Source organism: Macrotis lagotis, chromosome 1, assembly GCF_037893015.1.
Source record: "Macrotis lagotis isolate mMagLag1 chromosome 1, bilby.v1.9.chrom.fasta, whole genome shotgun sequence".
Classification (NCBI taxonomy): domain Eukaryota; kingdom Metazoa; phylum Chordata; class Mammalia; order Peramelemorphia; family Peramelidae; genus Macrotis; species Macrotis lagotis.
The window spans coordinates 43,792,983-43,817,957 of record NC_133658.1 but is presented as its reverse complement, the minus strand read 5'-3'; the positions used below and the strand labels follow the sequence as shown (position 1 = coordinate 43,817,957).

Sequence of the window (24,975 nt, the reverse complement as noted above, 5' to 3'; positions counted from 1 at the left end):
TAGCAGAATGTCTTGGCTAGAACTTGTCTGAGTTTAGAAAACACCTGGGGCTGATAAAAGCAATGTAATTATATGCTTTTGCTAGACGGTAAGCCCAAAGGATTGTTGCTATACCAAGCTCAGGGTACAGCCTGCTTCTGGGTCTTAGCTCTGGAAAACATGGTGTCTCCTAATATCTTGATATGTCCCTATATTCTCAATAAACATCTGCTAAAGAGTGATAATGGTAGGGTCAAGTTGAAACTGGGAGCTTGAGAAGAGAAAAAGAAAGTCTTTGGAATGGATACTGAACAGAGTGAGTTAAGAGAATCAATCAAGTAGAGTAGGTCTTTTAGAAGTAGGTATATACTAGAGTGTATAATTACAGAATGTCGGTGCTAAGGGTTCAAACCTCTCCTTCACCAACTAAGTCCTGAAGGACCTTCATATGATACAGCTCTTGTGTAGATCATTTTAATCTCATGTTTGGGGCTAGATTACTCTTGACCATCCCTTTGCTCTCTTTTGTCTTTTATTAGCACATAAGGCAGTGCTTTGACCAGAGTGGTCTTTAAGAAATAGTAGTTGAACTGAATTGAACCAAATGTGAGATAACAGAGGGCATTAGAAAAGACCTGGTGGTGGACTTATTACCTTATCTCATTAATTCATCCACCCTAAGTACCCGGTAGATGTTGAGTATTGTGCTAGGAGCAAGAAAGGTGTTTAGCAAAGTTTAGGGGTGGTTAGGCAGCACAGTGGATAGGTTTTAACTCTTTTGGTGTCTGGAGTCAGGAAGACCTGAGTTCAAATCCAGATTCAGATATTTACTAACTGGGTGACTCTTGGCCTCACTTTAATTTGTGACTATCTAGTATAACTCCTAAATCTTCATGTAGTAGGTTTGGTCATCATTGGACAATGGGCATTTGCTCAATAATCACCTGATGTATGTGGGATTCAGTGTTTCCCAGTTTTTAAAACCATAAATAACTCTATAGATCCATGCAAATGTCTGTCGTGTGTGTGTCTGTGTGTGTGTGTGTGTGTGTAGGGGAGTGTAAGAGAAAGCAGAGTTCAAATTTCCTTTCCTCTGTCCTTTCAGGGGTTTCCCTGGCCTTTCATTTGCAAATAATCTACTTAAAGTCTTACTTTGTACCTTTTTCCAGGTGCAAAGTGGTCTATTTAGTCTGAAAGGGGCAGACTTATTAAAAAGGGAAAATAAAAGGTAAATAGTATACCCTTTATACCACTTTGCCTCAGTAACTAGCATTAAAAAAAAATTGTTGAATCTGAAAGTGAGATAGGATAATTATCTCTTAAGAGTTCTCTCCTCCTTTCTCCCCTTCCACCCCCAACATGGGTTAGAGTAGCTTTTCCTTGAAAATCAACAAAGCTATTCCTGGAATTTGACTGGCCCAGAGGGCTCAAGCTGTACCACAATGCCACTACAGCATTAGGTCACCTCTTTATTGTTGGGAGGACTTGCCAATAAGTAAGTTTTTGCCAAAGAAACATCTCTCAAAATCTTTTAAGGTTAGCAGGGACGACAAAAGAGAGTAGCTACTTCACATAGGGAAATGCAGTCCCACAGAAAAAATAGTAACTTTTATTAGGAATGAATGAATGAACATCATTTATTAAGCATTTGCCATGTGCCAGTCACTGTATTAAGAGCTGGATATAAATATAAAAGGAGGTGCTGCCCTCAAGAAACTTATATTCTAATGAAAGACCCATAAGCAAATGGTGGACCAGTAAGGGAGTCACAAAGAAGTTAAGTGGAACGATGGAGCAGTACACACTTTCCAGAAACCAGGTTGATGGAGGGGTAAGGAGGGAGAGAAATGGTTGTGGTGAAGAAGAAAATGTGAAGGAGAAAGAATCCCAGAGAAGAGTGATTTATTTCCTTCCCAGGCCTTAGTATTCAGTTTTGTCCTAGGTAAGAAGTGAGGGTTTAATTAAATTATCTTTCTGATCCTTTTGCAATCATTCCACAGGCTTTGATTAAACACTACACAAAGGAAAAGCAAAAACTCCCTGCCCTCAAGGAGTTTGCAGTTCCAATGGGTGTGCGAGTAGAGGAGCAACCAATCAAGCAAGCATTTATTGAGGGCTTAGCAGACTAGGTATTTAAGACGTAAAAAGTGGAAAAGGTCCCTCCCCGCAAGAGGTTTGCAGTTTACTGGGAAAAACTCTGGGAAATAAGTGCATGGAGGAGATAGCAGAGATGAAAAGCAACCTAGGAGAGAGGAAGGTATAGGTCATGGTGAGCTGAAGAGGGGATTGGTGTTACCTGCAGATCCAATTTGACTTCGAATATTGTAAAAATCCAAATTCGGAAGAGTTTGAGGTAGGTAAAAAAGGTGATTTTTGTGTGAGAATTGTAGAGAGTAGAGGGGAAGTTTAATTATGGTAGCTTTGTGAAAAACCTTAAATGCCAAACATATATATATATATAATGATATATATATTCTAGAAGTCACACAAGGAGCCTCTAGCATTTATTAAGTAGCCATTAAGGGGACAGTGATATGGAAAATCACTTTGGCAACTAAAACCCCACTTTCTACAGGAAGTTTCTTGAAGCCCTCTTAACTCCCCCGTTTTTCCTTTTTAATAAACTATTTAGTTTGCTTTGTATATGTTTGCAAGCCGATTCCCGTTACAGTGTAAACTCCTTGAGGGCAGAAGTGACTTTTCTGTTTTATGCCCACTGCTTCACCCAATGCCGGACCCCCGGTAAGCACTTCATGTTTACTGATCGATTGGTTGGCAAGCGCATTGAAGAAGAGCGGACTGTAAAGAATTATCCAAGGGAAAAGGGATGAGGCCCGGGTCTAAGGCGCGAGAAGGGAACAGCGGGGCCCTTGGGCAAGGGGAAACGAAGTGGGCCCAAAGGGTTGGGCCATCCGTGTCATCGGGCTGTGTAACTTGTAGGTAGTGCCCCGGACCACAGGCCCTCTAGGACGTCCCCGATGGATGCGGCGCCGGGCACTGCCATCCAGACCCGGCTGGCGGTGCTCAGTTCTGCCCTGCAGCGACCCGAGGTCAACCCGTTCCTCTGCGGCGGCCCGGTTCTGGCGTTTGTAGCAGGTACCGGGAGGCGGCCCTGCCCGGGGTGGGGTGGCCCCGTGCCAGCGCCCCCGCGCGGCGGGGCCGGGGGAGGGCGCCGGGGCGGGGTGGGGGCGGGCGCACAGCGCGCGCTGCGCAGGCCCGGGGGCCGCCGCCCCGCCCCCACCCACCCCCGTGTTTTGCAGCCCACGAGGAGCGCGCCGCGCAGGCGGTGCTGCAGGGCCTGCCGCCCGCCGTGCGGGGCCGCATCAGGATGGAGAGCGGCACGGGCTTCGCGCGGCTCATGGCGGCCGCCTTCCAGTGCAGCGCCGACCTCAGGACGGCGGCCGAGCTGCTGCTGCGCCGGCCGGCCCGCGGCGTCCGCGCCTGGGAGCGCCTGCTGGCCGTGGAGCGCCAGTGCAACCTGTGGACGCGGGACGCCTTCTACGTCATGACCGGCGTGCGGCTGCTCGACGACAGCCGCCTGCTGCGCAGCGACGTGGTGGCCAAGGCCTGGGACCGTTGGCGGAGGGGCCGCGCCGCCGCGCGGAGGCGGGCCCTGCCTGCGCCTGCGCAGAGAGACTGGCGCCCGCCTCCCGCTGCGCCTGCGCCTGCGCCTGCGCCTGCGCCGAGAGACTGGGGCCCGCTTCCCGCTGGGCCTGCGCCCGGAGGCTGGGGCCCGCCTCCCGCTGCGCCTGCGCCGAGAGAGTGGGGCCCGCCTCCCGCTGCGCCTGCGCCGAGAGAGTGGGGCCCGCCTCCCGCTGCGCCTGCGCCGAGAGAGTGGGGCATGCCTCCCGCTGCGCCTGCGCCCGGAGGCTGGGCCCCGCCTCCGCCGTCGGCCCCGCTTCCGTCTGCGTCTGCGTCTGCATCTGCGCCTGCGCCTGCGCTGAGGGCCTTGCGGCCGCCCGGCGCTGTGCCCGCCCCTAGTAGCGACTGCGGGTTTCCTGTGCCTCCGCCGAAGGGCGGGGGCTCGCCTGACTCTGCGCCTGCGCCGACGGGCGCGCCGTGCGCTGGCTGCTGTGACCCCGCGCTCCGCAGACACTGACCCTGGGCCAGTGTTTTGGGATGCTTTTTATCATTTTCTCAATAAAGTTTGCCTTGAATTAAAAGTCTAAACGCAGCGGCTGGAACCCAGGGGCGGGGGCGCCCCAGACTTCCGCTGGGTGAGGTTGCGAGGGAAAGGGGAGGGCCGGGGCCCCGAGACGCCTCCCGCGCGCCGCGCCCGGAGCCCAAACACCACCACGTGGCGCGGCTGGGCGGGGCCTCCCGCGTGACCTCGCCGCGCACGGCGCCGTACCCTTGCGGGGCCGGGAAGCGCCGAAGGTCGGGAGCCCGGGCCGCGCTGCTGCGTCCTCGCGGGCCGCCGGGGGCCGCCTCCGGAGCCCGCCGCCGCCGTCCGCCGCTCCCCGCCGGCGGGCCGAGGTAAGGCGGGGCCCGGCCCGCGAGCCCCAACGGCCCCGCCCCGGGCCCGGGCCGCAGCCTCCCTCACCCGGGGCCCGGAGCGGCGCTCACAGCGGCGCCGCCTTCGTGCCCTTCACCCCGGCTGGAAGCGGCCGCCCGCGCTTGCCCTGGCCCCGCGCCCCTGCCCCCCCGAGGCGGCTAGGAGCGCCCAGGCTTTGCTCCGAGCCACCCTTGCTTGAGTCCTTTCTGGGCCGGAGAGCCCTGGCAGCGCGGCCTGCGGCTCCCCGTGTGCCCGCTGGGCCGTGCCCCCCGGCGTGCCCGCTGGGCCGTGCCCCTCGGCGTGCCCCCCGGCGTGCCCGCTGGGCCGTGCCCCTCGGTGTGCCCGCTGGGCCGTGCCCCCCGGTGTGCCCGCTGGGCCGTGCCCCCCGGTGTGCCTGCCGGGCCGTGCCCCCCGGTGTGCCTGCCGGGCCGTGCCCCCCGGTGTGCCCGCTGGGCCGTGCCCCTCAGCGCTTCACTTAGGGCACAGACGTCTGCTTTCCTTTCTGTTTGGATTTCTTTTGTTTGCAGTTTACTTTTCTTTCATCGGACCCTAGACAGTCTGCCATTGAAACACAAAACAACCAGCCTACAAAACTTAATTCAGAAACGTAAAGGGAAACATGGTTTTGTGCATCTCCTCCAGCATTATACCCTTGTGACAACTCCTCCAGAAAAGTCACCTCTTGTATTTATCACCACACTTCTAAAAGTGTTTATATGGACCCCCCATCTGGGTAAAACCAGACTGCTTTCTCCCCGGAAATGTCATTTAGGTGGGAGGGGAGCTAGGAAATGGGAACTCATGCACTGCTGGTGGAGTTGTGAACTGATCCAGCCATTCTGGAGAGCGGTTTGTAACTACGTCCAAAGGGCTATAAAACTGCATAATCTTGCATCCAGTAATGCCACGGCTAGGTCTGTGTTTTAAAGATATGAAAAGGGAAAGGACCCATATGTGCAACAATGTTCATAGCAGCTTTTTTGTGGTGGCGAAGAATTTGAAGGGATGCCCATCAACTGGGAAATGACTGAACGAAGGGAATATTATTGTTCTCTAAGAAATCGTGGGTGGGGGAGATTTCAGAAAACCTGGACTTAAGTGAAGGGAGCAGAATCTAGCAGAGATTGTAGGCATCATTAACAGCAGCTTAAGATGATCAAGTACGAAAAGACTTGGCTCTTCTCAGCAATCCAGTGGTCCAAGACAATTCCCAAAGAATTGTGGAGAATGCCATCCAGTCCAGAGGAAACCATGGAGTCTGAGTGTAGATCAGAGCACGCTAGTTTTACTTTTACAACATGACCAATATGAGAATATATTTAACATAATGATGATCATGGTTTGTCTTTTTTTTTTTTTTTTTTAGTTTTTGCAAGGCAATGGGGTTAAGTGTCTTGCCCAAGGCCACACAGCTAGGTAATTATTAAGTGTCTGAGGTTGGATTTGAACTCCTGATTCCAGGGCCAGTGCGCTATCCACTGCACCACCTAGTTGCATATTTAGCAATTGTACCTGTAACACCATTATCAGATTGCTTGCTGTCTTAGTGAAGGAGGGAGGAAAAAAGTTTGAACTTAGAACTGTTGATGATGTTCTTGTCAGTTTAAAGCATTTATTATCAGGCTTAGAGTAATAAAAAGTTTAAATAAAAGGTATCATCTTGGGTTTTCTAAGATGTACATGACTTTCACTAACAAAATGATCAGTTATTTTCTTTGTTTTTCATTCCAATCTGAGTGATCAGTTTTTGTTTTGTTTTTTTGTTACACAGATTCGAAGCTTCAGCAGAGGGTAATTCAATGAACATTTGTCATTTAGGTCTGCCTTGGTTATTTTGGGCCTGTTTTAGATTATATCTTTTCATGCACTAATATACACTTTTTCCAGTAGGACTATATGCAAAATTATTCAGTATAAGTATTTTTGAGTCGCTTTCTGACTTCTTAGGCTCAGTCAGAATTATTCTTTCTCTTGAATTTCCTTGACCTTGACCTATTTTTTCTTTTAGTTAAGAATTACGGTGCAGTCATCAATCTGTCCCTTGTTTCTCTTCCAAGGTATTGTCCACTTATGCTTCTGTCTTAAATTCCATTGTAGGCCATTCTTTTGGGACTGACCAAATTCAGTTGCATCTTTGAGCAATTTTATAATACAGGCTCTTGACCTAGAGTGTCTTTACTTTGCCCAAAGACCTGGTGAGATTTCTTGGGGTCTGCTATGTTAAATCACTCTGACTCTCTCTTTGATCAACCATCATTCTCTGGCTAAACCAAATTGACCATTGTTTGACCTCTGATTGGTTCAGAATGAATGTTTATAGTTGCTATTTATAGCATTTGTTTCTGTTTTGGCCAGAAACCCTGAGCCTCTTACTCTCCCATCTTAATTTTTCTTTCCTTTTTGGAAGTGATAATTCTTGGCCTCTTTTCCTCAACACTCTCTCTTTACCTAACTTTAATCACTGAATGGACATTGCCTCAGTCAAACTTTGTCCAGGGAAAAACCTAGCTTTTAAGGACCAAGGTCTCCCATTTCATCCAGGGTCATCTCCAGTCATTCTGAGCCACATCTGGACACTGGACCCAGACAGCTCTGGAGGAGAAAGTAAGACTGGTGACTTCACACAGCACCCCTCACTCAAATCCAATTCACTCAAGTTAGCTTTTTTCTTTACACTATCTTCCACAAATTTGCCCCTGGAGACGATTCTACAATCACATTCTTTCATCTAAGCTCTAGTTATGTTATGATCTACCTATAGAATATGTCCATTGTGTGTGTCTAATCATTTTAAAACTCAAGAGTCTGGCACAGGACTCATTTCTCATACCTCCTAAACTAGCTCCAGGTCTGAGATATTTGGAGTCATCTTTGACTCTTCTTCCCTTGTCTCTTATGCCAAATGGGTGTCTTCTTACCGTGGTTTCTTCACAGTCAATTTTTCTCTTGTCCATTTTCATTTTTTACTTTTGTTGCTGACTATAACCTCACTTGGTGTTTTCTTGGCAAAGAGACTGGAGTGGTTTACCATTTCCTTCTCCAGCTCATTATATAGATGAGGAAAGCAAGGCACTCAGGGTAGGTGACTTGCCCAGAGTCACACACACAACCAGGCAATGTCTGTGGCCAGGCCCTGCACTACACCTGACTGTCCTTATGCAAGCCCTCATTTCCTCATGACCTGCGTGCTGGACTTAATACAGTCAGCCGCTGTACCCTTAAAATTGTGTTTTCATCATGTCATAATTCTGTGACACTGTCTATGATCACTTACTGCTTGCTTTAGCATTTAGAGGTAGAAAGGGCAAATGTCTAGCATCTGAAGTGGTAGAATGGGTATCTGTCTAGCATCTGAAGCTTTAATGGGCCTAAACCTATCACTTTACAGATGATAGAACTGAGGCCCAGAGTGGGTGGTTGATTCCCTTAGAGTCACCCCAGTAGTGACAGAGAAGGTTCAGACCCAGCTGCTTTGACTCTTTCTTTTTAGGTTTTTTTGCAAGGCAAATGGGGTTAAGTGGCTTGCCCAAGGCCACGCTGCTTTAACTCTTTCATTAAACTTTGCTGCCTCTAGTTTGAGGCTGTTAGTTCTTTAGTCAAGTCAGAAAGCAGTTATTCCAGTGCCTTCTATCTGTCTGAACTGTGCTTAACTCTGTATGTACCTTATTCAAGCTTATCTTTCTTTTTTTAAATAGTTATTTTCTAACTACATATGATGGTTTTCAACAGTCCTTTGTCTGTTTTTTTTTAATGTTTTTGCAAGACAGTGGAGTTAAGTAACTTGCCCAAGGTCACACAGCTAGGTGTGAATAAGTATCTGAGGACAGATTTGAACTCCAGTCCTCCTGACTCCAAGGCAGGTGCTCTATCCACTACACCACCTAGCTGCTCCCCTGGTTTCTTATAGAACAATTGTATTCTATCACATTCCTATACCATAGCTTGTTCAGCCATTCTCCAATTGATGGGCTTTCCCTCACTTCCCAATTCTTTGTCACTTTAAAAAGAGTAGCTGTAAATACTGTTTTACTTATGGGTCTTTTCCCCTTATTTATGATCTCTTTGGGATGCAGATCTAGTACTGGTATTGCTGGATCAGAGTATTCTGCTTTGTCTTTCACTGCTCCACAGGGCCACCTGTTTTCTCAAGGCAAGTTTCTTTGCCCTTGTGCACTCGTATCATGAGCTGCTAGATGGCACCATAGTACAGAGAGTGCCAGGCTTGGAATCAGGAAGACTCATCATCCCGAGTTCAAGTTTAGCCTCATTTACCAGCTGTGTGACCCTGGGGAGGTCATTTCACCCTGTTTGCCTCAGTTCCCTCAACTGTAAAATGAACTGGAGAAGGATATGGTAAACCACCATTTCTCTGCCAAGAAAATCCCAAATGAAATGAGATCCTGGAGAGTAGTATACAACTGCAAAACAACAAAGTGTGTCCTGCTTATTCCTCTGCCCTTATATTGTAAGCTCCTCAGTTTAGTATTGAAGGAATTTTAAAGGGCATCTTGCTCAATAGTTCCCCTCCATAGCTCACAGCAGAGGACAGAAAGGTTAAGAGGTTTTCCTATGGTCACATGGCTTCTGAAGTATGAAAGATGCCTTACCCAGTTCTTCCTGATTTCAAGTTGAGCAACATACATTTTGGAAGTTCTGTTTTGTCCAAATTCTGAGTCTTGTTTAGTGTTCAGAGTAAGTCTCACTTCTTCTCTGAAGCTCGTCAGATTCCTCTAGCTCATATTGATCCATTCTTTTTTTGTTCTCTTCATGAAGTGACTTATCTAGATTGTGCAATTTAGTTCATTTCATGGCTTGTTATATTCTTTTATGATTCCACAGATGTAAACTGTCTTGCTTAAAGTTTGTAAATCATATCTCCTTTGGAGGGCAATGCTTAATGATGATAGCAATTCACTTTTATATAACAATTTACAAAATAATTTCCTCACAGCTGTTCTGTGAGGTAGAGAATATGGTACAGTGGATAGAGCACTAGCCCTGATGTCAGGAGGACCTGAGTTCAGATCTGGTCTCAGACATTTAATAATTAATTAGCTGTGGGACCTATCCCTATTGCCTTGCAAAAAACTTAAAAAAAAGAGAGAGAGAGAGACTATTTAAGCAGTATCCTATTTTACAGTTTAAGGAAGTTAATCTCTTAATAAAATGTTATGAATGTAATAGATACTTTATTACAAATATTTCTGGTCTGTCATGTACACTGATTTACTTTAAATATGATCAGTTTTTTTCCTTTCTCTAGGTTGAATTCTTATGGCCTGCTTCCTCTTGGGTGAGTGAAGATCACACTTCTAGAAAGTCATCAAACAGAAGCTATGATGTTTTTCCGGTTGCTTTGTGATATTCGATGGCAGAGAACCAGTCAGAGATGGCAGACCAGATCCCAATCAAGGCGCAACATTTCTGCTGCTACAGAATCTCAGACTTCTGTCTCTCTCCCCACCCAAGCTCAGGTAGTCATCTGTGGTGGTGGAATTATGGGCACATCTGTGGCCTATCACCTTTCCAAGTTGGGTTGGAAGGATATTCTTCTATTGGAGCAGGGCAGGTAAGACCATACTGCTTAACATTTGACTGCCATACTGCTCTAAGTTTCTTAGGTCTTTATGTTGGCAAGTCTTTTTCTTTTTCAATAACAACTGTGATTTTTCCTGTGTTGTAGATGTAATATCTAAACCAAAGTGTAGAAATTCCATGTAGTTTGCTATCTAATGGTCTATGCCCTTTTCTGGTTTTAGAAGAAAGAACATATTCCGTCAGACACTTGACACAAGTACTTAGGAAACATCTGTTGTCTCTTAAATTTGGAATCTTTTCCAAATGCTCATAATAATGAATTTTCCAGTGCCTGGGGTTCAGCAAAGAATGGTTAGGAACTTGTCTCCAAGAAATTGACTCAGATTAACTAAGGGATTGTAGGGGTTGAGGAAGGATGGGTTGCTGAGAGCCTTATCCGTTGCCTGTTGTTAACAGTTCTTTAGCTCTTTGGTATTCAAGATCTCATGCCCTTTTCCAGTTCAGGTTAGGGACTGTGAGTTCTTGTTGGTGATTTATTTGTTTTTCAGGTTGGCTGCTGGCTCCACCAGGTTTTGTGCCGGCATTGTTAGTTCAGCGAGACACTTTACCTTAGAACAAAAGATGGCTGATTATTCAAACAAACTCTATCAACAGCTAGAGCAAGAGACAGGGATTCAGACAGGTAAGAGAGTGACATCTTTTGCTGTGAATGTTACTCAAGCTTCATTATTCTGTATTGATTTAACTTTGCAAGACAAGAGTTGTACTGGATCAGAAAATAAAAATGTTCTGGGTCATCTCTATCTGTTCATCCTTTAATCCATGAGCGTCCCACCTTTTAGCTCTTCTGGGCCACATCCTCCAACAAGAATTTGTCAGACTGTGTTAGTTAAGGGTGAAGCTGGTATGTGATGTTGCAGTGTGTGTACTTATTCATTCCTTCATTTTTCCCATTATGCAATGTGGCTGCATGATTTGCCTTCAGGTTGGCCAAATTTCCATATTTCTGAGAGTAATTGGGAGGATGAGCATGTACTGCTTTTTTAATACTTAGTATCCATAGGATACTCACTTAAGAGTTTTCCTATTTGTGATGGATTTGTTAGCTTCCTTGGTTCATTAAAATGCTTACTAACATGGCCAGAAATAGGTTTGCTTCCCAGAGGGGGCCTTTAGCTCCTGGTTCTTTAGGTCCTGGTCTCATGACTTAAGATGTGTGCTTTTGATTATGAGGAGCATTCGGGAGGATTGTGTGGAGCAGCATCCAGGAGAATTGCATTGAGAGGCCATGTCAGCCTTAGGGTCAAGAAGGCTCGGATCCAAGTCTGGCTGAAAGAGCCAGGGCTTTGTTTGACGTTGCCCTTGGAGGCCTATGGGGCTTTCACTGTCAGACTTTCAACTGAAGCCTTCTCTCAGGGATCTCCCCTTGTCTTTGCTTAGCACTACTATAGCTGAACTATTCAAATAGTAGAATAAGTCCTGACTGCAGATACTCACCAGCCCCTGGGCAAGTCATTTTACCTCAGCTTCAGCTTCTTCCATTATAAAATGGGAACCCAGCCAGGGTAGTTGAGAGGATCCACTGCCATAAACTTTGTGAAAAGTCCAGAGCTTTGTTTAATGTGTTGTATGCTGTGTAAATGCTATTTCCTTCCCTTCATGGGACAGTAGGACTAAATGATGGGTTGGCCTTGAGAGCAGGTAGTTCTTAGGTGGAGGATGTAGGATTTTTGCTCTTAAAACGGTGTATTTTAAACTTAATAAGTTGTAGTTTAATGGTTTGATTTTTTTTTTTTACCTACACCCATGAAGAGAAAAAAGACTTGCTGTACCCATGAGATCAGTAGCTATCTCACATCTTAGAAAGTTAGAGTTATGTCTGGGGCATGGAGTGGTTCAAGGAGGGAATGAATGAGGGAGAGAAGGAAAAAGCATTGATAATTCACTGACTGACATTGTGTCAAGGGCAAGGGAAGCAGAGAGAGACATTCTCCTGGAAGTCTCACTCTGATAAGGAAAAACAACTCGGAAGGTTTCAGCTGCAAGACAGATCATGAACCCCAGAGACCTTTGAGGGCATTCGATGTCTCCTCTATCTCCTTCAAACAAACTTGAACATTAGTCTTTTTGACTCTGAGAAGGACTTTTCTATCATCTATCAACTACCACATCACTTCCCAGTGCAGTTCTACCGTAAATTACTGCAAGTAATTTGATCTCTTTGTATGAGTCCTTTGCTTTTTTAAACTGAAATATATGTCATCTGCTTCAAAATTGCTTTTTGAGATTAACCATCTAGTTTAGTGCTTTGTCTGAATATTAAATTTTTTTTCCTCAGCATTAAAATCCCAATTTTCCTAACTGGGTGATAGGCAGGAGTGTTCTAGAGCATCAACTGACTCTTGACTGTTTAATTTTCTTTTTTGTTGTTGTTAAAAATTTTATTTTGAGTTTTACAATTTTTTTCCCTAATCTTACTCCCCCCCCCCCCCCCCAGCCACCCCACAGAAGGCAGTCTGTTAGTCTTTACATTGTTTCCATGGTATACATTGATCCAAATTGAGTGTGATGAGAGAGAAATCATATCCTTAAGGAAGAAACATAAAGTATAAGAGATAGCAAGATCAGACATTAAGATATCAGTTTTTTTTTTCTAAATTTAAGGTAATAGTCCTTGGACTTTGTTCAAACTCCACAGTTGTTTCTCTGGATCCAGATAGTATCTCCATTGCTGACAGCCCCAAATTGTCCCTGATTGTTGCACTGATGGAATGAGCAAGTCCATCAAGGTTGATCATCACTCCCAAGTTGCTGTTAGGGTGTACAGTGTTTTTCTGGTTCTGCTCATCTCACTCAGCATCAGTTCATGCAAATCCCTCCAGGCTTCCCTGAATTCCCATCCCTCCTGGTTTCTAATAGAAAAATACTGTCCCATGACATACATATACCACAGTTTGCTAAGCCATTCCCCAACTGAAGGACATTTACTTAATTTCGAATTCTTTGCCACCACAAACAGGGCTGCTATGAATATTTTTGTACAAGTGATGTTTTTACCCTTTTTCATCATCTCTTCAGGGTATAGACCCAGTAGTGGTATTGCTGGATCAAAGGGTATACATATTTTTGTTGCCCTTTGGGCGTAGTTCCAGACTGCTCTCCAGAAAGGTTGGATGAGTTCACAGCTCTACCAACAATGTAATATGTCCCAGATTTCCCACAACCCTTCCAACATTGATCATTGTCCTCTCTGGTCATATTGGCCAGTCTGAGAGATGTGAGGTAATACCTCAGAGAAGCTTTAACATTTTTCTAATAAGTAATGATTTAGAGCAATTTTTCATATGACTATGGATTGCTTTGATCTCCTCATCTGTAAATTGCCTTTGCATATCCTTTGACCACTTGTCAATTGGGGAATGGCTTGTTTTTTGAAAATTTGACTCAGTTCTCTGTATATTTTAGAAATGAGTCCTTTGGGGCAGCTAGGTGGTGCAGTGGATAGAGCACCAACCTTGGAGTCAGAAGTACCTGAGTTCAAATCCAGCCTCAGACACTTAATAATTGCCTAGCCGTGTGGCCTTGGGCAAGCCAATTAACCCCATTGCCTTGAAAAATCTAAAAAAAAAAAAAAGTCCTTTGTCAGAAATATTAGTTGTAATGATTGTTTCCCAGTTTACTACATTTCTTTTGATCTTGGTTATAGTGTTTTTGTCTGTGCAGAAGCTTTTTGATTTAATGTAATCGAAATCATCTAGTTTGTTTAATTTTCAGAGTTGGCATATATATACCTTATAATTTGGCAGATACAACAGATTTTGGCTTGATTTATTGTTTTGTTGATTCCTTAGACTTAAGAAAGTTATGAAGAAAATGTTACTAGTATAGATTAAATTTATAAATGTTTTGTTTTTTGTTTAAATAGTTATTAAGTATTTGCCAGTATACCTCTATTATAGGGCATATTTCTGTGAGGTTCTTTAGGAGAGAGACCATGAAAATGTATGTAGGACTCCAGTTTTAGTTTACTAGATTTATTCCAGTTCTATTTCATTTTTTAAAAAAATTGAGTTAATTCTGTGGAATATGAGATTTGCCTGAATATTAGAAGGATTTCCATTAATTCCTCTAGTAACATTTATTAGAGAATTTTCTCTGGTCTGACTTGGTATTTCATGCAGGTTACATAAGGACAGGCTCAATCTTCCTGGCTCAGACTCAAGACAGACTGATCTCTTTGAAACGTATCAACTCAAGACTGAGGTATGTATAAGACTGGGAGAAGTATCTCCACCTGTTGGGTACTGATTTTTGCAGAATTGCTGCTAAACTCCCTGGTTCTGTGTTTTCTGTTAACAGTGTAATGGGCATCCCTTCTGAGATCATCTCTCCCAAGAGAGTGTCTGAACTTTACCCACTCATTAGCATCCATGATCTGGTGGGGGCCATGCATGTGCCTGAGGATGCAGTGGTGTCATCAGCTGATGTGGCTCTTGCATTGGCAAGTGCTGCCTCTCAGAATGGTGAGGAGCTTGTTTGGCTTTTGATGGGGTTTGAACAAAAAATTTAAATTGAGAAAATAGAATGCTATCTGAACCTGTCTCTAGTAATAGAAGTTGTTTTGCTTTTTTTTTTTTTTTAGGTTTTTGCAAGGCAAATGGGGTTAAGTGACTTGCCCAAGGCCACATGGCTAGGTAATTATTAAGTGTCTGAGACCGGATTTGAACCCAGGTACTCCTGACACCAGGGCCGGTGCTTTATCCACTGCACCACTTAGCTGCCCCCACTGCGCCACCTAGCCACCCCTTGTTTTGCTTTTTTAAAGAAATCCATAAAGAAACAAGTCCAGCTTTGGAAAGAGTGTTTTTCATTTGGATTAGTTAGTGACCATTTAAAAATGCCTGAATATAAGAGTCATTTAACAATAATAGACACTTTTTTAGCATCTTCTTTTCTCTTTTTTGTTTCAAAGAATTGTTTTCTGGACCTGCTCATTAGGCCTAGAAGAAGTTTTTTCACAGCTCTCAAAGCTCCAGATTTAAACATCCTAGACTTTTAATCCACAGGTTTAAAAAGTTATAGGGAGTAAAAGAGGCAAGGGCTGATGAGAAAATAGATTAGGTCTTGCACCTCCCTGACTCCTAGTTCTCATTCTTGACCCTCTCTCCTAAATGATCACATTTGGTGACTGGAGTAATTCCTTGAGAACCTGGCATTTTCAGGGTTGGGAAAGATCCCTCCATAAGATGTCAGTGAAGTGAGGCTGCCATGTATTAAACAGGTAGACTGTCACTTGATACCATTTCTGAAAATTGAAGACAAAAAAGGAAAAAGAAAATTAAAGACAAGGATTTAGGTTGTCATTCCTAATTTTTGTAGGCTATTGAGTATCTGATTCTCCTCTTGGAAAGATCTTCCTTAAAGAGAGTATGTATTTTGAAAGTGACTGAGACATAGATTCAAGATGTTCTTATCCTTTATAGGTCACAAAACTAGGCTGATATTTTAACTCACTTTTCTTACTTTGGTACAGGTGTTCAGATCCGTGACAGGACAAGTGTTGTTCATGTGATGGTCAAAAAAGGTCGTGTGACTGGAGTAGAAACGGATAGAGGAGACATCGAATGCCAGTATTTTGTTAACTGTGCTGGTCAGGTTAGAAACAATATTGTGTCTTAACTTTTCTTTTTAAGCCTTTGATATTTGTTGAGTTTGAGTATTCAGGATTCCAGGTACTTAATCATCTAGAGTAATTGTAAGAAAGCCAAATGATTCTCTCTGTCTTTGACTAGAGAAAAAAACCTGAAACTGAAATTAGAAATCCATCCCTTGGGTCTGAAAGAGAGGCACCTGTAGACTTGACCTTGTTCCACGCTTGACTCAGTGAGGTCATCACAGTCAGAAATATCAGCATATGGCCACCCACCTTTGTGGGTCTGCTTGTTGCACAGGACATCTTTTTTCAGCAGCTTCATAGTTAAGTTGCTGACTTACTTCACTATGTCAGGGGCATGGAATTTAATCTCTGAATACTAAAGAAATTGTTTTAAGGAAAATTTTCCTTTTGTACTGTTTGGTAATGTTAAGGTAAGTTGGGAAATTCATTTTATAGATTGAAGTTCATTTAGCCATCCTCATTTTGAGGTCTGTAGGTGAGATCATCTCTTATTTTGCTATTTAAGAATTCATTTTTGTCCCTAAGAGATTAGGCACCCTCTAAGCACTGAGGTAAATATCTGTCTTTATTCCAAAGTTGAACTCATCTCTTCAATATTAACAATAAAATGACATTACCCATATGGAGGAATAATGCCGGCTGAAACTGGCTTCCCATAGCTGACATTGTAGCAAGAGCACAAAAGTCACTTGAAATTAAGGTTTTCAAGAGACTTAACTTGCTCGTTTGTATTTTTTTTCCCTTCCCACCTACAAATAAATCTGTCCATTTGTAGTGGGCTTACGAGCTGGGTCTATCCAACGAAGAACCGGTTAGTATCCCGTTACATGCCTGTGAACACTTCTACCTTCTGACTCGTCCCCTGGAGACCCCACTGCAGAACAGCACACCAAGTGAGGACTTGTACTTTTTAAAACAAATCTTGCTCATTTATAATATTCTTTCTTCTGAAAGGGAAATCTTTTATCTTAAGAACAGAACTTAATTTTCCCCAAAGAGTTTTTCTTTTTCTACGGATTATTTTAGAGAGGTATACTCAATTTCAACTTATTTCTTTAAGACCAATATTTCTTAGACAACCAAGACATTATTCCACTTAAATCACTGTTCTTTTACAAGAAAATTCTTCTAAACTGTCTTCCTGTACCATCTGAGAACCCTGGTTAGGAAGGAACTTTGGTTTTTGCCATGGTGATCTGATTCCTAAGAGAAATTCAGACAAAATCAAAAAGATGTTTAGTTTGCATTCCCTGTGTGTATAAGCCTTATGTCAAGGAGGAGGGGATTGACATTTTGGGGGCATCGCCCTCAAACAATTTCCACTTCCCCTTCTTTCTGCCTAAATGTCAGTTGACACAATAACATTTATGCCCTTGAGTTCTAAGCTCAAGCGTGTAAGGGGGTTAGGAGTAGCAAGATCAACATTCTCCACAGACTTTGGAAATGAAGTTGACTTGGAGGTGACTGATCAACTTCAGCCCCATCCCCAGCCTCTCCACTCCCCCCAATACATCAGACGTATGTTAAAACTAGAATGCCTGTGTCCCTAATGGACTCTGACCTGGGTGACTGGCAAGTTCATTAATGAATAAATCTATTTTGTTGGTTCCCAAGCCCTGCTTTGTTAATTCTTTCTTCCTTTTGTCCCTTTAGAAAAATTGTTTTAACTTAGAATGGAGATTCTCTTCTTTTTCTCCCTATTGCTTTGTTGCCTTTTTTTTCTATAGCTATTGTGGATTCAGATGGAAGGATCTACATCCGGAACTGGCAAGGTGGTATCCTATCAGGTGGTTTTGAGAAGAACCCTAAACCCATCTTTACTGAGGGCAAGAACCAGCTAGACATTCAGAATCTACATGAAGACTGGGATCATTTTGGTGAGTGAATAGAACCGTGATGGTACACCATCTCACCTTTGTGCAGCACAGACATCATCCTATTGGATCCTCACCACTCTAAAATAGGTTGGGCAGTAATTATTATCCCTCTTTTAAAGATGAACCAAATAAGACTTTAAAGAAGTTATGAGTTGTCCTTTTTTTAAATATCCCAAAAGAAAATTTTGCTATACAGTTGCACATGCAGCCACTCAATAGATCCAGATTTCTTCATATACAGGCAAGATCACAAGGCTCTCAGCCAGGGGTTTTAGGTCTCAGAGGAACTTTTCTGAATCTGATGATGACTGAATCACATAATATGTTCTTTTGACTTCTCATCCTGTTCTTTTTTACATTGCATTACTTGAAGGAGAGAAAGACCTTTTATCAGCAGGACTCTATAAAATTCAAGAAATCACTGGAAACCAGTTTTTAGATTATTGGTCTTTCTGTATATTTTTGAAATTCTTGAATAATTTTGAAATTAAGTGAGATGTTGACATCTGCTCATAGACAGCTTATTATCTGTCCCTAATTATGTGAGATTCCTTTGAAGACTCCTTAAAAAACCTTTCTGTGATCCCATCTCTTTCAATTTTTTCATTACATAAAAGGAACAATTGATAACCTCTTTGTTCTGTTGAATTATAAAAAGACACCCTTTTCTGCATAGTAACTATAGCATTGCGGAAATTTCCCACCATTCTTACAAGGAATTTTATTTCAACTCTTACACAGATCCTCTTTCATGGCTTTTTTATTGTAAGATTTTTTTATAATAGGTTCTGTGGAAGAAGAGGAGAATGAAAAGATGGGGGATTAAAAGTCTTTGCTTTCTTTGCAGGTGAGGATTATATTTTTTGTATTTTTTTTCCTGCTCAGAGCCTCTGCTGAGCTCCCTGCTGCGCAGGATGCCAGCCTTGGAAGCTCTAGAAATTATGAAGTTGGTGAACTGCCCTGAGTCCTTTACACCTGACATGAGGTGCATCATGGGGGAGTGTCCGACTGTGCAGGGTTACTTTGTCCTAGCTGGAATGAACTCTGCTGGAACATCATTTGCTGGAGGAGCAGGGAAGTAAGTAACTCTGGTACTTGTTGAGTTCACGGAGATTCTGCTTCAGTTCACTGTTTTATTCCCTTTCTGAATTACTTGTAAAAGTCATGGAACTGTTTTTGGTTTTGTATTTTATTTTATTTTTTTATTTTTGAAAGGGTTTATTTATTTTGGATTTTACGATTTTTCCCCTAATCTTGCTTCTCTCCCCCCACCCCCACAGGAGGCAGTTTATTAGTCTTTACATTATTTCCATGGTATACATTGATCTAAATTGAATGTGATGAGAGAGAAGGAAAAAACATAAAGTATGAGATATAGCAGAATTACATAATAAGTTAACATTTTGTTTTTTTAAATTAAAGGTAATAGTCTTTGGTCTTTGTTCAAACTCCACAATTCTTTCTCAGGATACAGATGGTATTCTCCATTGCAGATATCCCAAAATTATGCCTGATTGTTGCATTGATGGAATCAGCAAGTTCATTAAGGTTGATCCTCACCCCCATGTCGCTATTAGGGTGTACAGTGTTTTTCTGGTTCTGCTCATCTTACTCAGCATCAGTTCATTTAAATCCTTACAGGCTTCCCTGAATTCCCATCCCTCCTGGTTTCTAACTGAACAATAGTGTTCCACCATGTACATATACAACAATTTATTAAGTCATTCCTTAATTGATGGACATTCACTCAATTTTCAATTCTTTGCCACCACAAACAGGGCTGCTATGAATATTTTGTACAAGTGATTTTTTTTTTCTACCCTTTTTCATGATCTCTTCAGGGTATAGACCCAGTAGTGGTATTGCTGGATCAAAGGGTATGCACATTTTTGTTGTCTTCTGGGTATAATTCCAAATTGCTTTCCAGAAAGGTTGGATGAGTTCACAGCTCTACCAACAATGTATTAGTGTCCCAGTGGTTTTGTATTTTAAGTAAATATATCAGAACTAGCACATTTAGTTAAATGTTGTCCCTTTCAAAGGAGTCACCTTAGGAGGCTAGCTACTTACTCTAACAAATCCAAAAGTATTTCCAGAACTCTTCACTAAGAATTAACTTGCATTAAAGGGTAATGATATAGAGCCAGATGTGGTAAGAGAGGAGAGTAGTTAAACCAAGGGTTTTATTTAAGGTCAAAAATAGAATTTGGCTTGAAAAGGTAATAGTGCTAGTTTTCCTGTGTGTGTCCAAAGGCATTTCCAATATAGTTTGAAATGAATGATAATATAATGTCCAGGGTAATTACTTTAAAGGACAGGGTTCATTTTGATATGTAAATTATGGTGTGTTTTTATTACTTCTAGTCATTCATGGTATCTGTCATATACTTGGTGCCCAGTTCTATGTTTTACAGAGCCCATCATCAGTCCTTGTAGTGGCCCTGAGACAGATAACAGAGCTGAAAGTAGCAACTCTAGATTGATGTTTCCCATAGAAACTGAGTAAATTACCCTAAGAACACATAAAGTCTGTAGTATAGCCAGGAATGCACCTTGGTATTTTTTTTTGGCACCACAGGTAGTACATGATCAATGAATCTAAGATGGGAAGATAAATCATATCCCTCTTCCTGCGTACTTACCCAACCACAACTACTTTTTTATTTCCTTAAAACTCTTGTCTCAGGGGTGGCTCAGTGGCACAGCGGATAGAGTACCAGTCCTGGAGTCAGGAGTATCTGAGTTCAAATCCAGCTTCAGACACTTAATTACCTAGCTGTGTGGCCTTGGACAAACCACTTAACCCCATTGCCTTGCAAAAACCTAAAAACCAAAAGAAAATAAAAATTTTTTGTCTCTTTGTCTCTTCCCTTTGCTATATACATTCCCCACCTCTCCCTATGAGCTTGGAGTTAGCTCCTCAGACCTCTAGCTGGGTGCCCAAGCAGCAGCTTCTTGGGGGCTACTAAGACAGTCCCCTTTCTCCCAGGTACTCCTCAGAAAGTTGGCCCTGGACTTCTGGACAGAAACAGGCGGTACAGATCTCATTTTCTTTTTCCCCTCTTCCTGTTAACGATGCCACTGTCCTTCTAGTCAGACAGATTTCATTTTCTCATACCCCATATATCTAAGCAGCTTCCTTGTTTGTTTCTCATCTGTATCCTCTACTTTGCATAATATCTACTTGGTTCAGGTCCTTATTAACTCTTGCCTGTACTATTGCAACAGTCCGCCCATTGACCTTCCTGCTTCCAGCCTCTCCCCTTTGCAGTCATCGTCCATGTGCCAAAATGATTTTCTTAAAGTTCAGGCCTGGCCAACTCACTTCTGTTCTCAGTTAACCTCAGGGACTTCTTGTTAACTTGAAGAGCAAATATTTCATCTTTATCTCTTCTTCAAATTCTATTTTTTAATGTATGTTTTATCATATGGCTAGATTAGATCTGTAGATCCTTGCTACAGAGAAATCCTGCATGGCAGAACTTCCTCTGTCAGTGTGGGTGGGCATCTTCTTTGCAACCCGGAGAGGGGAGTGACCCTCCAGGCATGAGTTGGGTGGGACTCGGAACAAGTCTCTCTGATGTGAGGTCTGCTTCTCTCCACCCCACCAGGTGCTTCTTTGACTCTTGTAATGTTCATCATTATTAGTAGTGTAGTGTAGGTATATCATTTACTGGTAACTATATTTCATGGTGTGTGCCCTCCAGAATGTTATATTGATGGTGAGAGACTACTGCTTTAGACTGTTGGAAACAAAAGCTACCTGTTCCTTTGTGTCTCAAAATAGGTACCTTGCTGAATGGATGGTTCATGGTTATCCTTCAGAAAATGTATGGAATTTGGACTTGAAACGATTTGGAGCTCTGCAGAGCAGCCGTACATTCCTCCGCCACCGTGTCATGGAAGTGATGCGTGAGTGAACCTTTTTCTTGCTTCAGCCTCACCTGTCAGGCCCTTCCCATTTGCTTTTGTGCTGTCTTCCAAAGGAACACTTTATCTTCACTGGTATGATCCTAATATTTGACTATTGTAGTTCTGTATTCCAGGAAGTTAGAGTATGCCCTGTGGACTACTCTGTAGATATGAGTTGTTTTATATATCAATCTTCCTGAATATGATATATCATTTCTTCATCCTCAGAGCATTCACTGAGGAAGCAGAAAGGCTTTCTCTTTTTTTGTTTCCCAAAGATTAGTTTTCTTTCAGATGTTACTCTGTAGGTCCTCAGCAGTGCTCATGTTGTTATCACCTAATTTCATAAATGGTTTTTTTGCTTTCTTGATTTTTTCCTTGTAATTTTAGACTTGTATTTCTTAGATAGTAGATTCACAAAATTATTCTCAAAACCCTAATCTTCATTTATGAGATTTCTGATTTCCCATTAATAGCAAAAAGATAGAAATAGTTTCTAATATATTCTTACCTTCCTATTACATCAGTCTCTCCATTCTCACACTTTTGGTTAAAAAAATTTGTTTTGAATCTCTCTTAAGGTTATTGCTCACTGTGATGGAATCCATGCCCAGAATTTGCTAACTGTTCCTAAATATTTTATGAATATTTATGTTCAGAATTGAATGTTCCATTGAATGTGACCAAAGCTCTTAATTTAATTTGCTATTGATTTTAGCTCCAAGACATATGCACAGTAAAGCCTTTGAGTGCCATTCACTGTGAGAGTTCTAACTTTGTACAATCTCGGCCAGTCCATATTGATAAGAATCCCTACTGCTGTCATTTGCAAAAATGTCCTTTTCTGTCCCAGTCTCTGGGAAAGAGTAAGAATTCTGAGACTTAAAAACAGTCCCTGTCTTCCATGTTCCATTTAGTCTTTGCTCAAAGACCCTGGGAAGGGTGGGGAGGTCTCCCACCCCCACCCTACTCTTGTGTCTCACTGATAAAAGCCCTGTTTGTTTTTCTGAGCATTTTCATCTACCTTTCTGTTCATTCCAGCCCTGCTCTGTGATCTCAAGGTACCAAGATGGGACTTTCAGACTGGTCGGCAGCTGCGCACATCTCCCCTTTATGACCGCTTAGATGCACAGGGAGCCAGATGGATGGAGAAACATGGTTTTGAGAGGCCCAAGTACTTTGTTCCACCCGACAAAGGTGAGACCTCCTTTTAAGTTTCTTTTTTTTTTTTAAGGTTTTTCCAAGGCAGTGGGGTTGAGTGACTTGCCCAAGACCACACAGCTAGGTCATTATTAAGTGTCTGAGGCCAGATTTGAACTCAGGTCCTCCTGATTTCCAGGGCTGGTGCTCTATCCACTGTGCCACCTAGCTGCTCTGACCTGAAAAAGTGAGGAAAAAATGAATACATTGTAGGAGAGGCAGCTCTTCGTAGAGAAGGGAAAAACACTGGATTTTGAAGGCATATTCTAGTTCCTGATCCACCTTGGGCATATCATATCTGACCTCTGTAAACCTGTTTCCTTGTCTGTGAAATGGAAAAATAACTTTCATTCCTTCACAGCATAATCACCAAATGATTTAAAGGACTCAAGTATTTCATAATGCTAGAGGGCGATTTAAATGCCCTTTTGTGACTCAGAGGTATAGAAAAGCCCCTGTATTAATGCAGGTCAGCAAAGGCTTGTCTGTTTGAACTTAGCAAATTGCTGGGGCTAAGTAGAGAGGCTAAATGACTTGGCTTGCCCAATGTTACCCAGTCAGTCTCTGTCAGAGACTGGCCTTGAACCCACATCTTCCTGATTCAAGGTCTGTCTTCTATCCCTATACTTAACAGAAAAGGTTAATAATAATCTACTCTGGGAGCAGCTAGGTGGCACAGGGGATAGAACACCAGTTCTGGAATCAGGAGGACCTGAGTTCAAATCCGCCCCCAGACACTTAACAGTTATCTAGCTGTGTGACCTTGGGCAAGTCACTTAACCCAATTGTCTTGCACCCCTCCCCCCCCAAAACAAACCCCAAACCCAAAAGAATTATCTACTCTGGATTTACTTTTTTGGAATACTTAATAACCCCTGGTAGAAATCCTTTTTTTTTTTAAATTTTATGATTCTCTTCCTTAGACCTACTGGCATTGGAACAGAGCAAGACATTTTATAAGCCAGACTGGTTTGACATTGTGGAGTCTGAAGTCAAATGCTGTAAAGAGGCTGTGTGTGTCATTGACATGTCCTCTTTTACCAAATTTGAAATAATTGTAAGTATTTGGGAATTCCAAGGGCAGGTTACAGAACTTTCCCTGACTGTTACAATAACATAATCTGACACTAGTACTTTGTTTTTGTAGGAGAAATGTAATAGAATTGGATTTTTTAGTCTTTGTTTTTTGACATTTCACAGTTTTTGGTCTTATAAAATTTTTTCAGCAGTGTTCACTTATATTCATAATTAACTACTGCTTTTTCTTTGTCGTCTTTTTTTTTAGGGTTTTTTTTTTTTGCAAGGCAAATGGGGTTAAGTGGCTTGCCCAAGGCCACACAGCTAGGTAATTATTAAGTGTCTAAGACCAGATTTGAACCCAGGTAACTCCTGACTCCAGGGCCAGTGCTTTATCCACTGCGCCACCTAGCTGCCCTTTCTTTGTCATCTTGTAAAAGATATAATCAGAATTTTTATTTTATCCTATTGTTATGATGTCAGTTCAGCACTTCCTTTATCCCAGGCACTGGGCTTTAGGATACAAAGAAAGTCATCTACTAGGGGAGACAGCCTACAGAGAACTGTAGAGCCATGGGGGTGAGGGGATCCTCCTTCTGAGGGGGGCAGCAGCTGCCCCTGGGTACTGTGGGGCTTGACCATAGCAACTAAGAAGAAGGGAGGGAGAGGGGGAGGGGAGACAGAGAGCTGGCTGGCCTGAGAGCATGTGGGGACTGGTAGAGGAGTCATGCTGGCACAGGTCGAGTAGGGGATGGAGAGGTGGGCTGGCATGAGTAGAGAGCCAGGAGGCAGAGGAAAAGGATTGGAGAAGTGATGTGGGCCCTGCCCAGATTGGGGGCTAGGAGGGAAGGGTGTGGGGTTAGTGCTGCCCACGTGTCATCTTGGGGAGAGGGCTATTGAATTTTCTCTGCACATCTGCTTCCTCTTCAGGAGAGCTCACTGGCCTGAAGTTACTGTGCTAAATCCTTTTTCCTCCTCAAACCCCACAGTGCCCTGGGGCAGAAGACTTTGAGCTTCTGCAGTACCTCTTCTCCAATGACCTGGATGTGCCGGTGGGCCACATTGTGCATACGGGCATGCTCAATGAAGGTGGTGGCTACGAAAATGACTGCAGTATAGCTCGACTCAGCAAGAGCAGGTGAACAGGGCGGGGCAACTCCTCTACCTCCTGGCCAGACCCCCCTCCCCATTCTTCCCATTCCCTGCCTACCCCCACAGAGGAATAGGGGTAGGACTAAGAAGACTCTCTTTATCAGTTTTCAGATAGTTTGCTCTTTGGA

General features: G+C 43.1%; 1 protein-coding gene across 4 annotated transcripts in view; it reads left to right on the top strand.

The window, feature by feature from the left end:
* The first annotated feature begins 4,395 nt into the window (after positions 1-4,395).
* PDPR (pyruvate dehydrogenase phosphatase regulatory subunit) overlaps positions 4,396-24,975 on the top strand; it is a 39,555-nt gene continuing 18,975 nt past the window's right edge. Inside the window, exons 1-13 of one of the 4 annotated variants that reach the window (XM_074199460.1) lie at positions 4,396-4,455; positions 9,738-10,043; positions 10,561-10,694; positions 14,194-14,275; positions 14,372-14,535; positions 15,546-15,667; positions 16,465-16,582; positions 17,417-17,566; positions 18,452-18,644; positions 21,354-21,478; positions 22,520-22,675; positions 23,602-23,735; positions 24,685-24,833. In XM_074199460.1, coding sequence (XP_074055561.1) covers positions 9,811-10,043; positions 10,561-10,694; positions 14,194-14,275; positions 14,372-14,535; positions 15,546-15,667; positions 16,465-16,582; positions 17,417-17,566; positions 18,452-18,644; positions 21,354-21,478; positions 22,520-22,675; positions 23,602-23,735; positions 24,685-24,833 — 1,760 coding nt within the window. In that variant the 5' untranslated portion in view covers positions 4,396-4,455; positions 9,738-9,810. Of the gene's footprint in view, positions 4,456-4,956; positions 5,208-9,737; positions 10,044-10,560; positions 10,695-14,193; positions 14,276-14,371; positions 14,536-15,545; positions 15,668-16,464; positions 16,583-17,416; positions 17,567-18,413; positions 18,645-21,353; positions 21,479-22,519; positions 22,676-23,601; positions 23,736-24,684; positions 24,834-24,975 lie in introns of those variants that run through there. The other 3 variants (XM_074199463.1, XM_074199471.1, XM_074199480.1) reach the window with 3 other exon arrangements.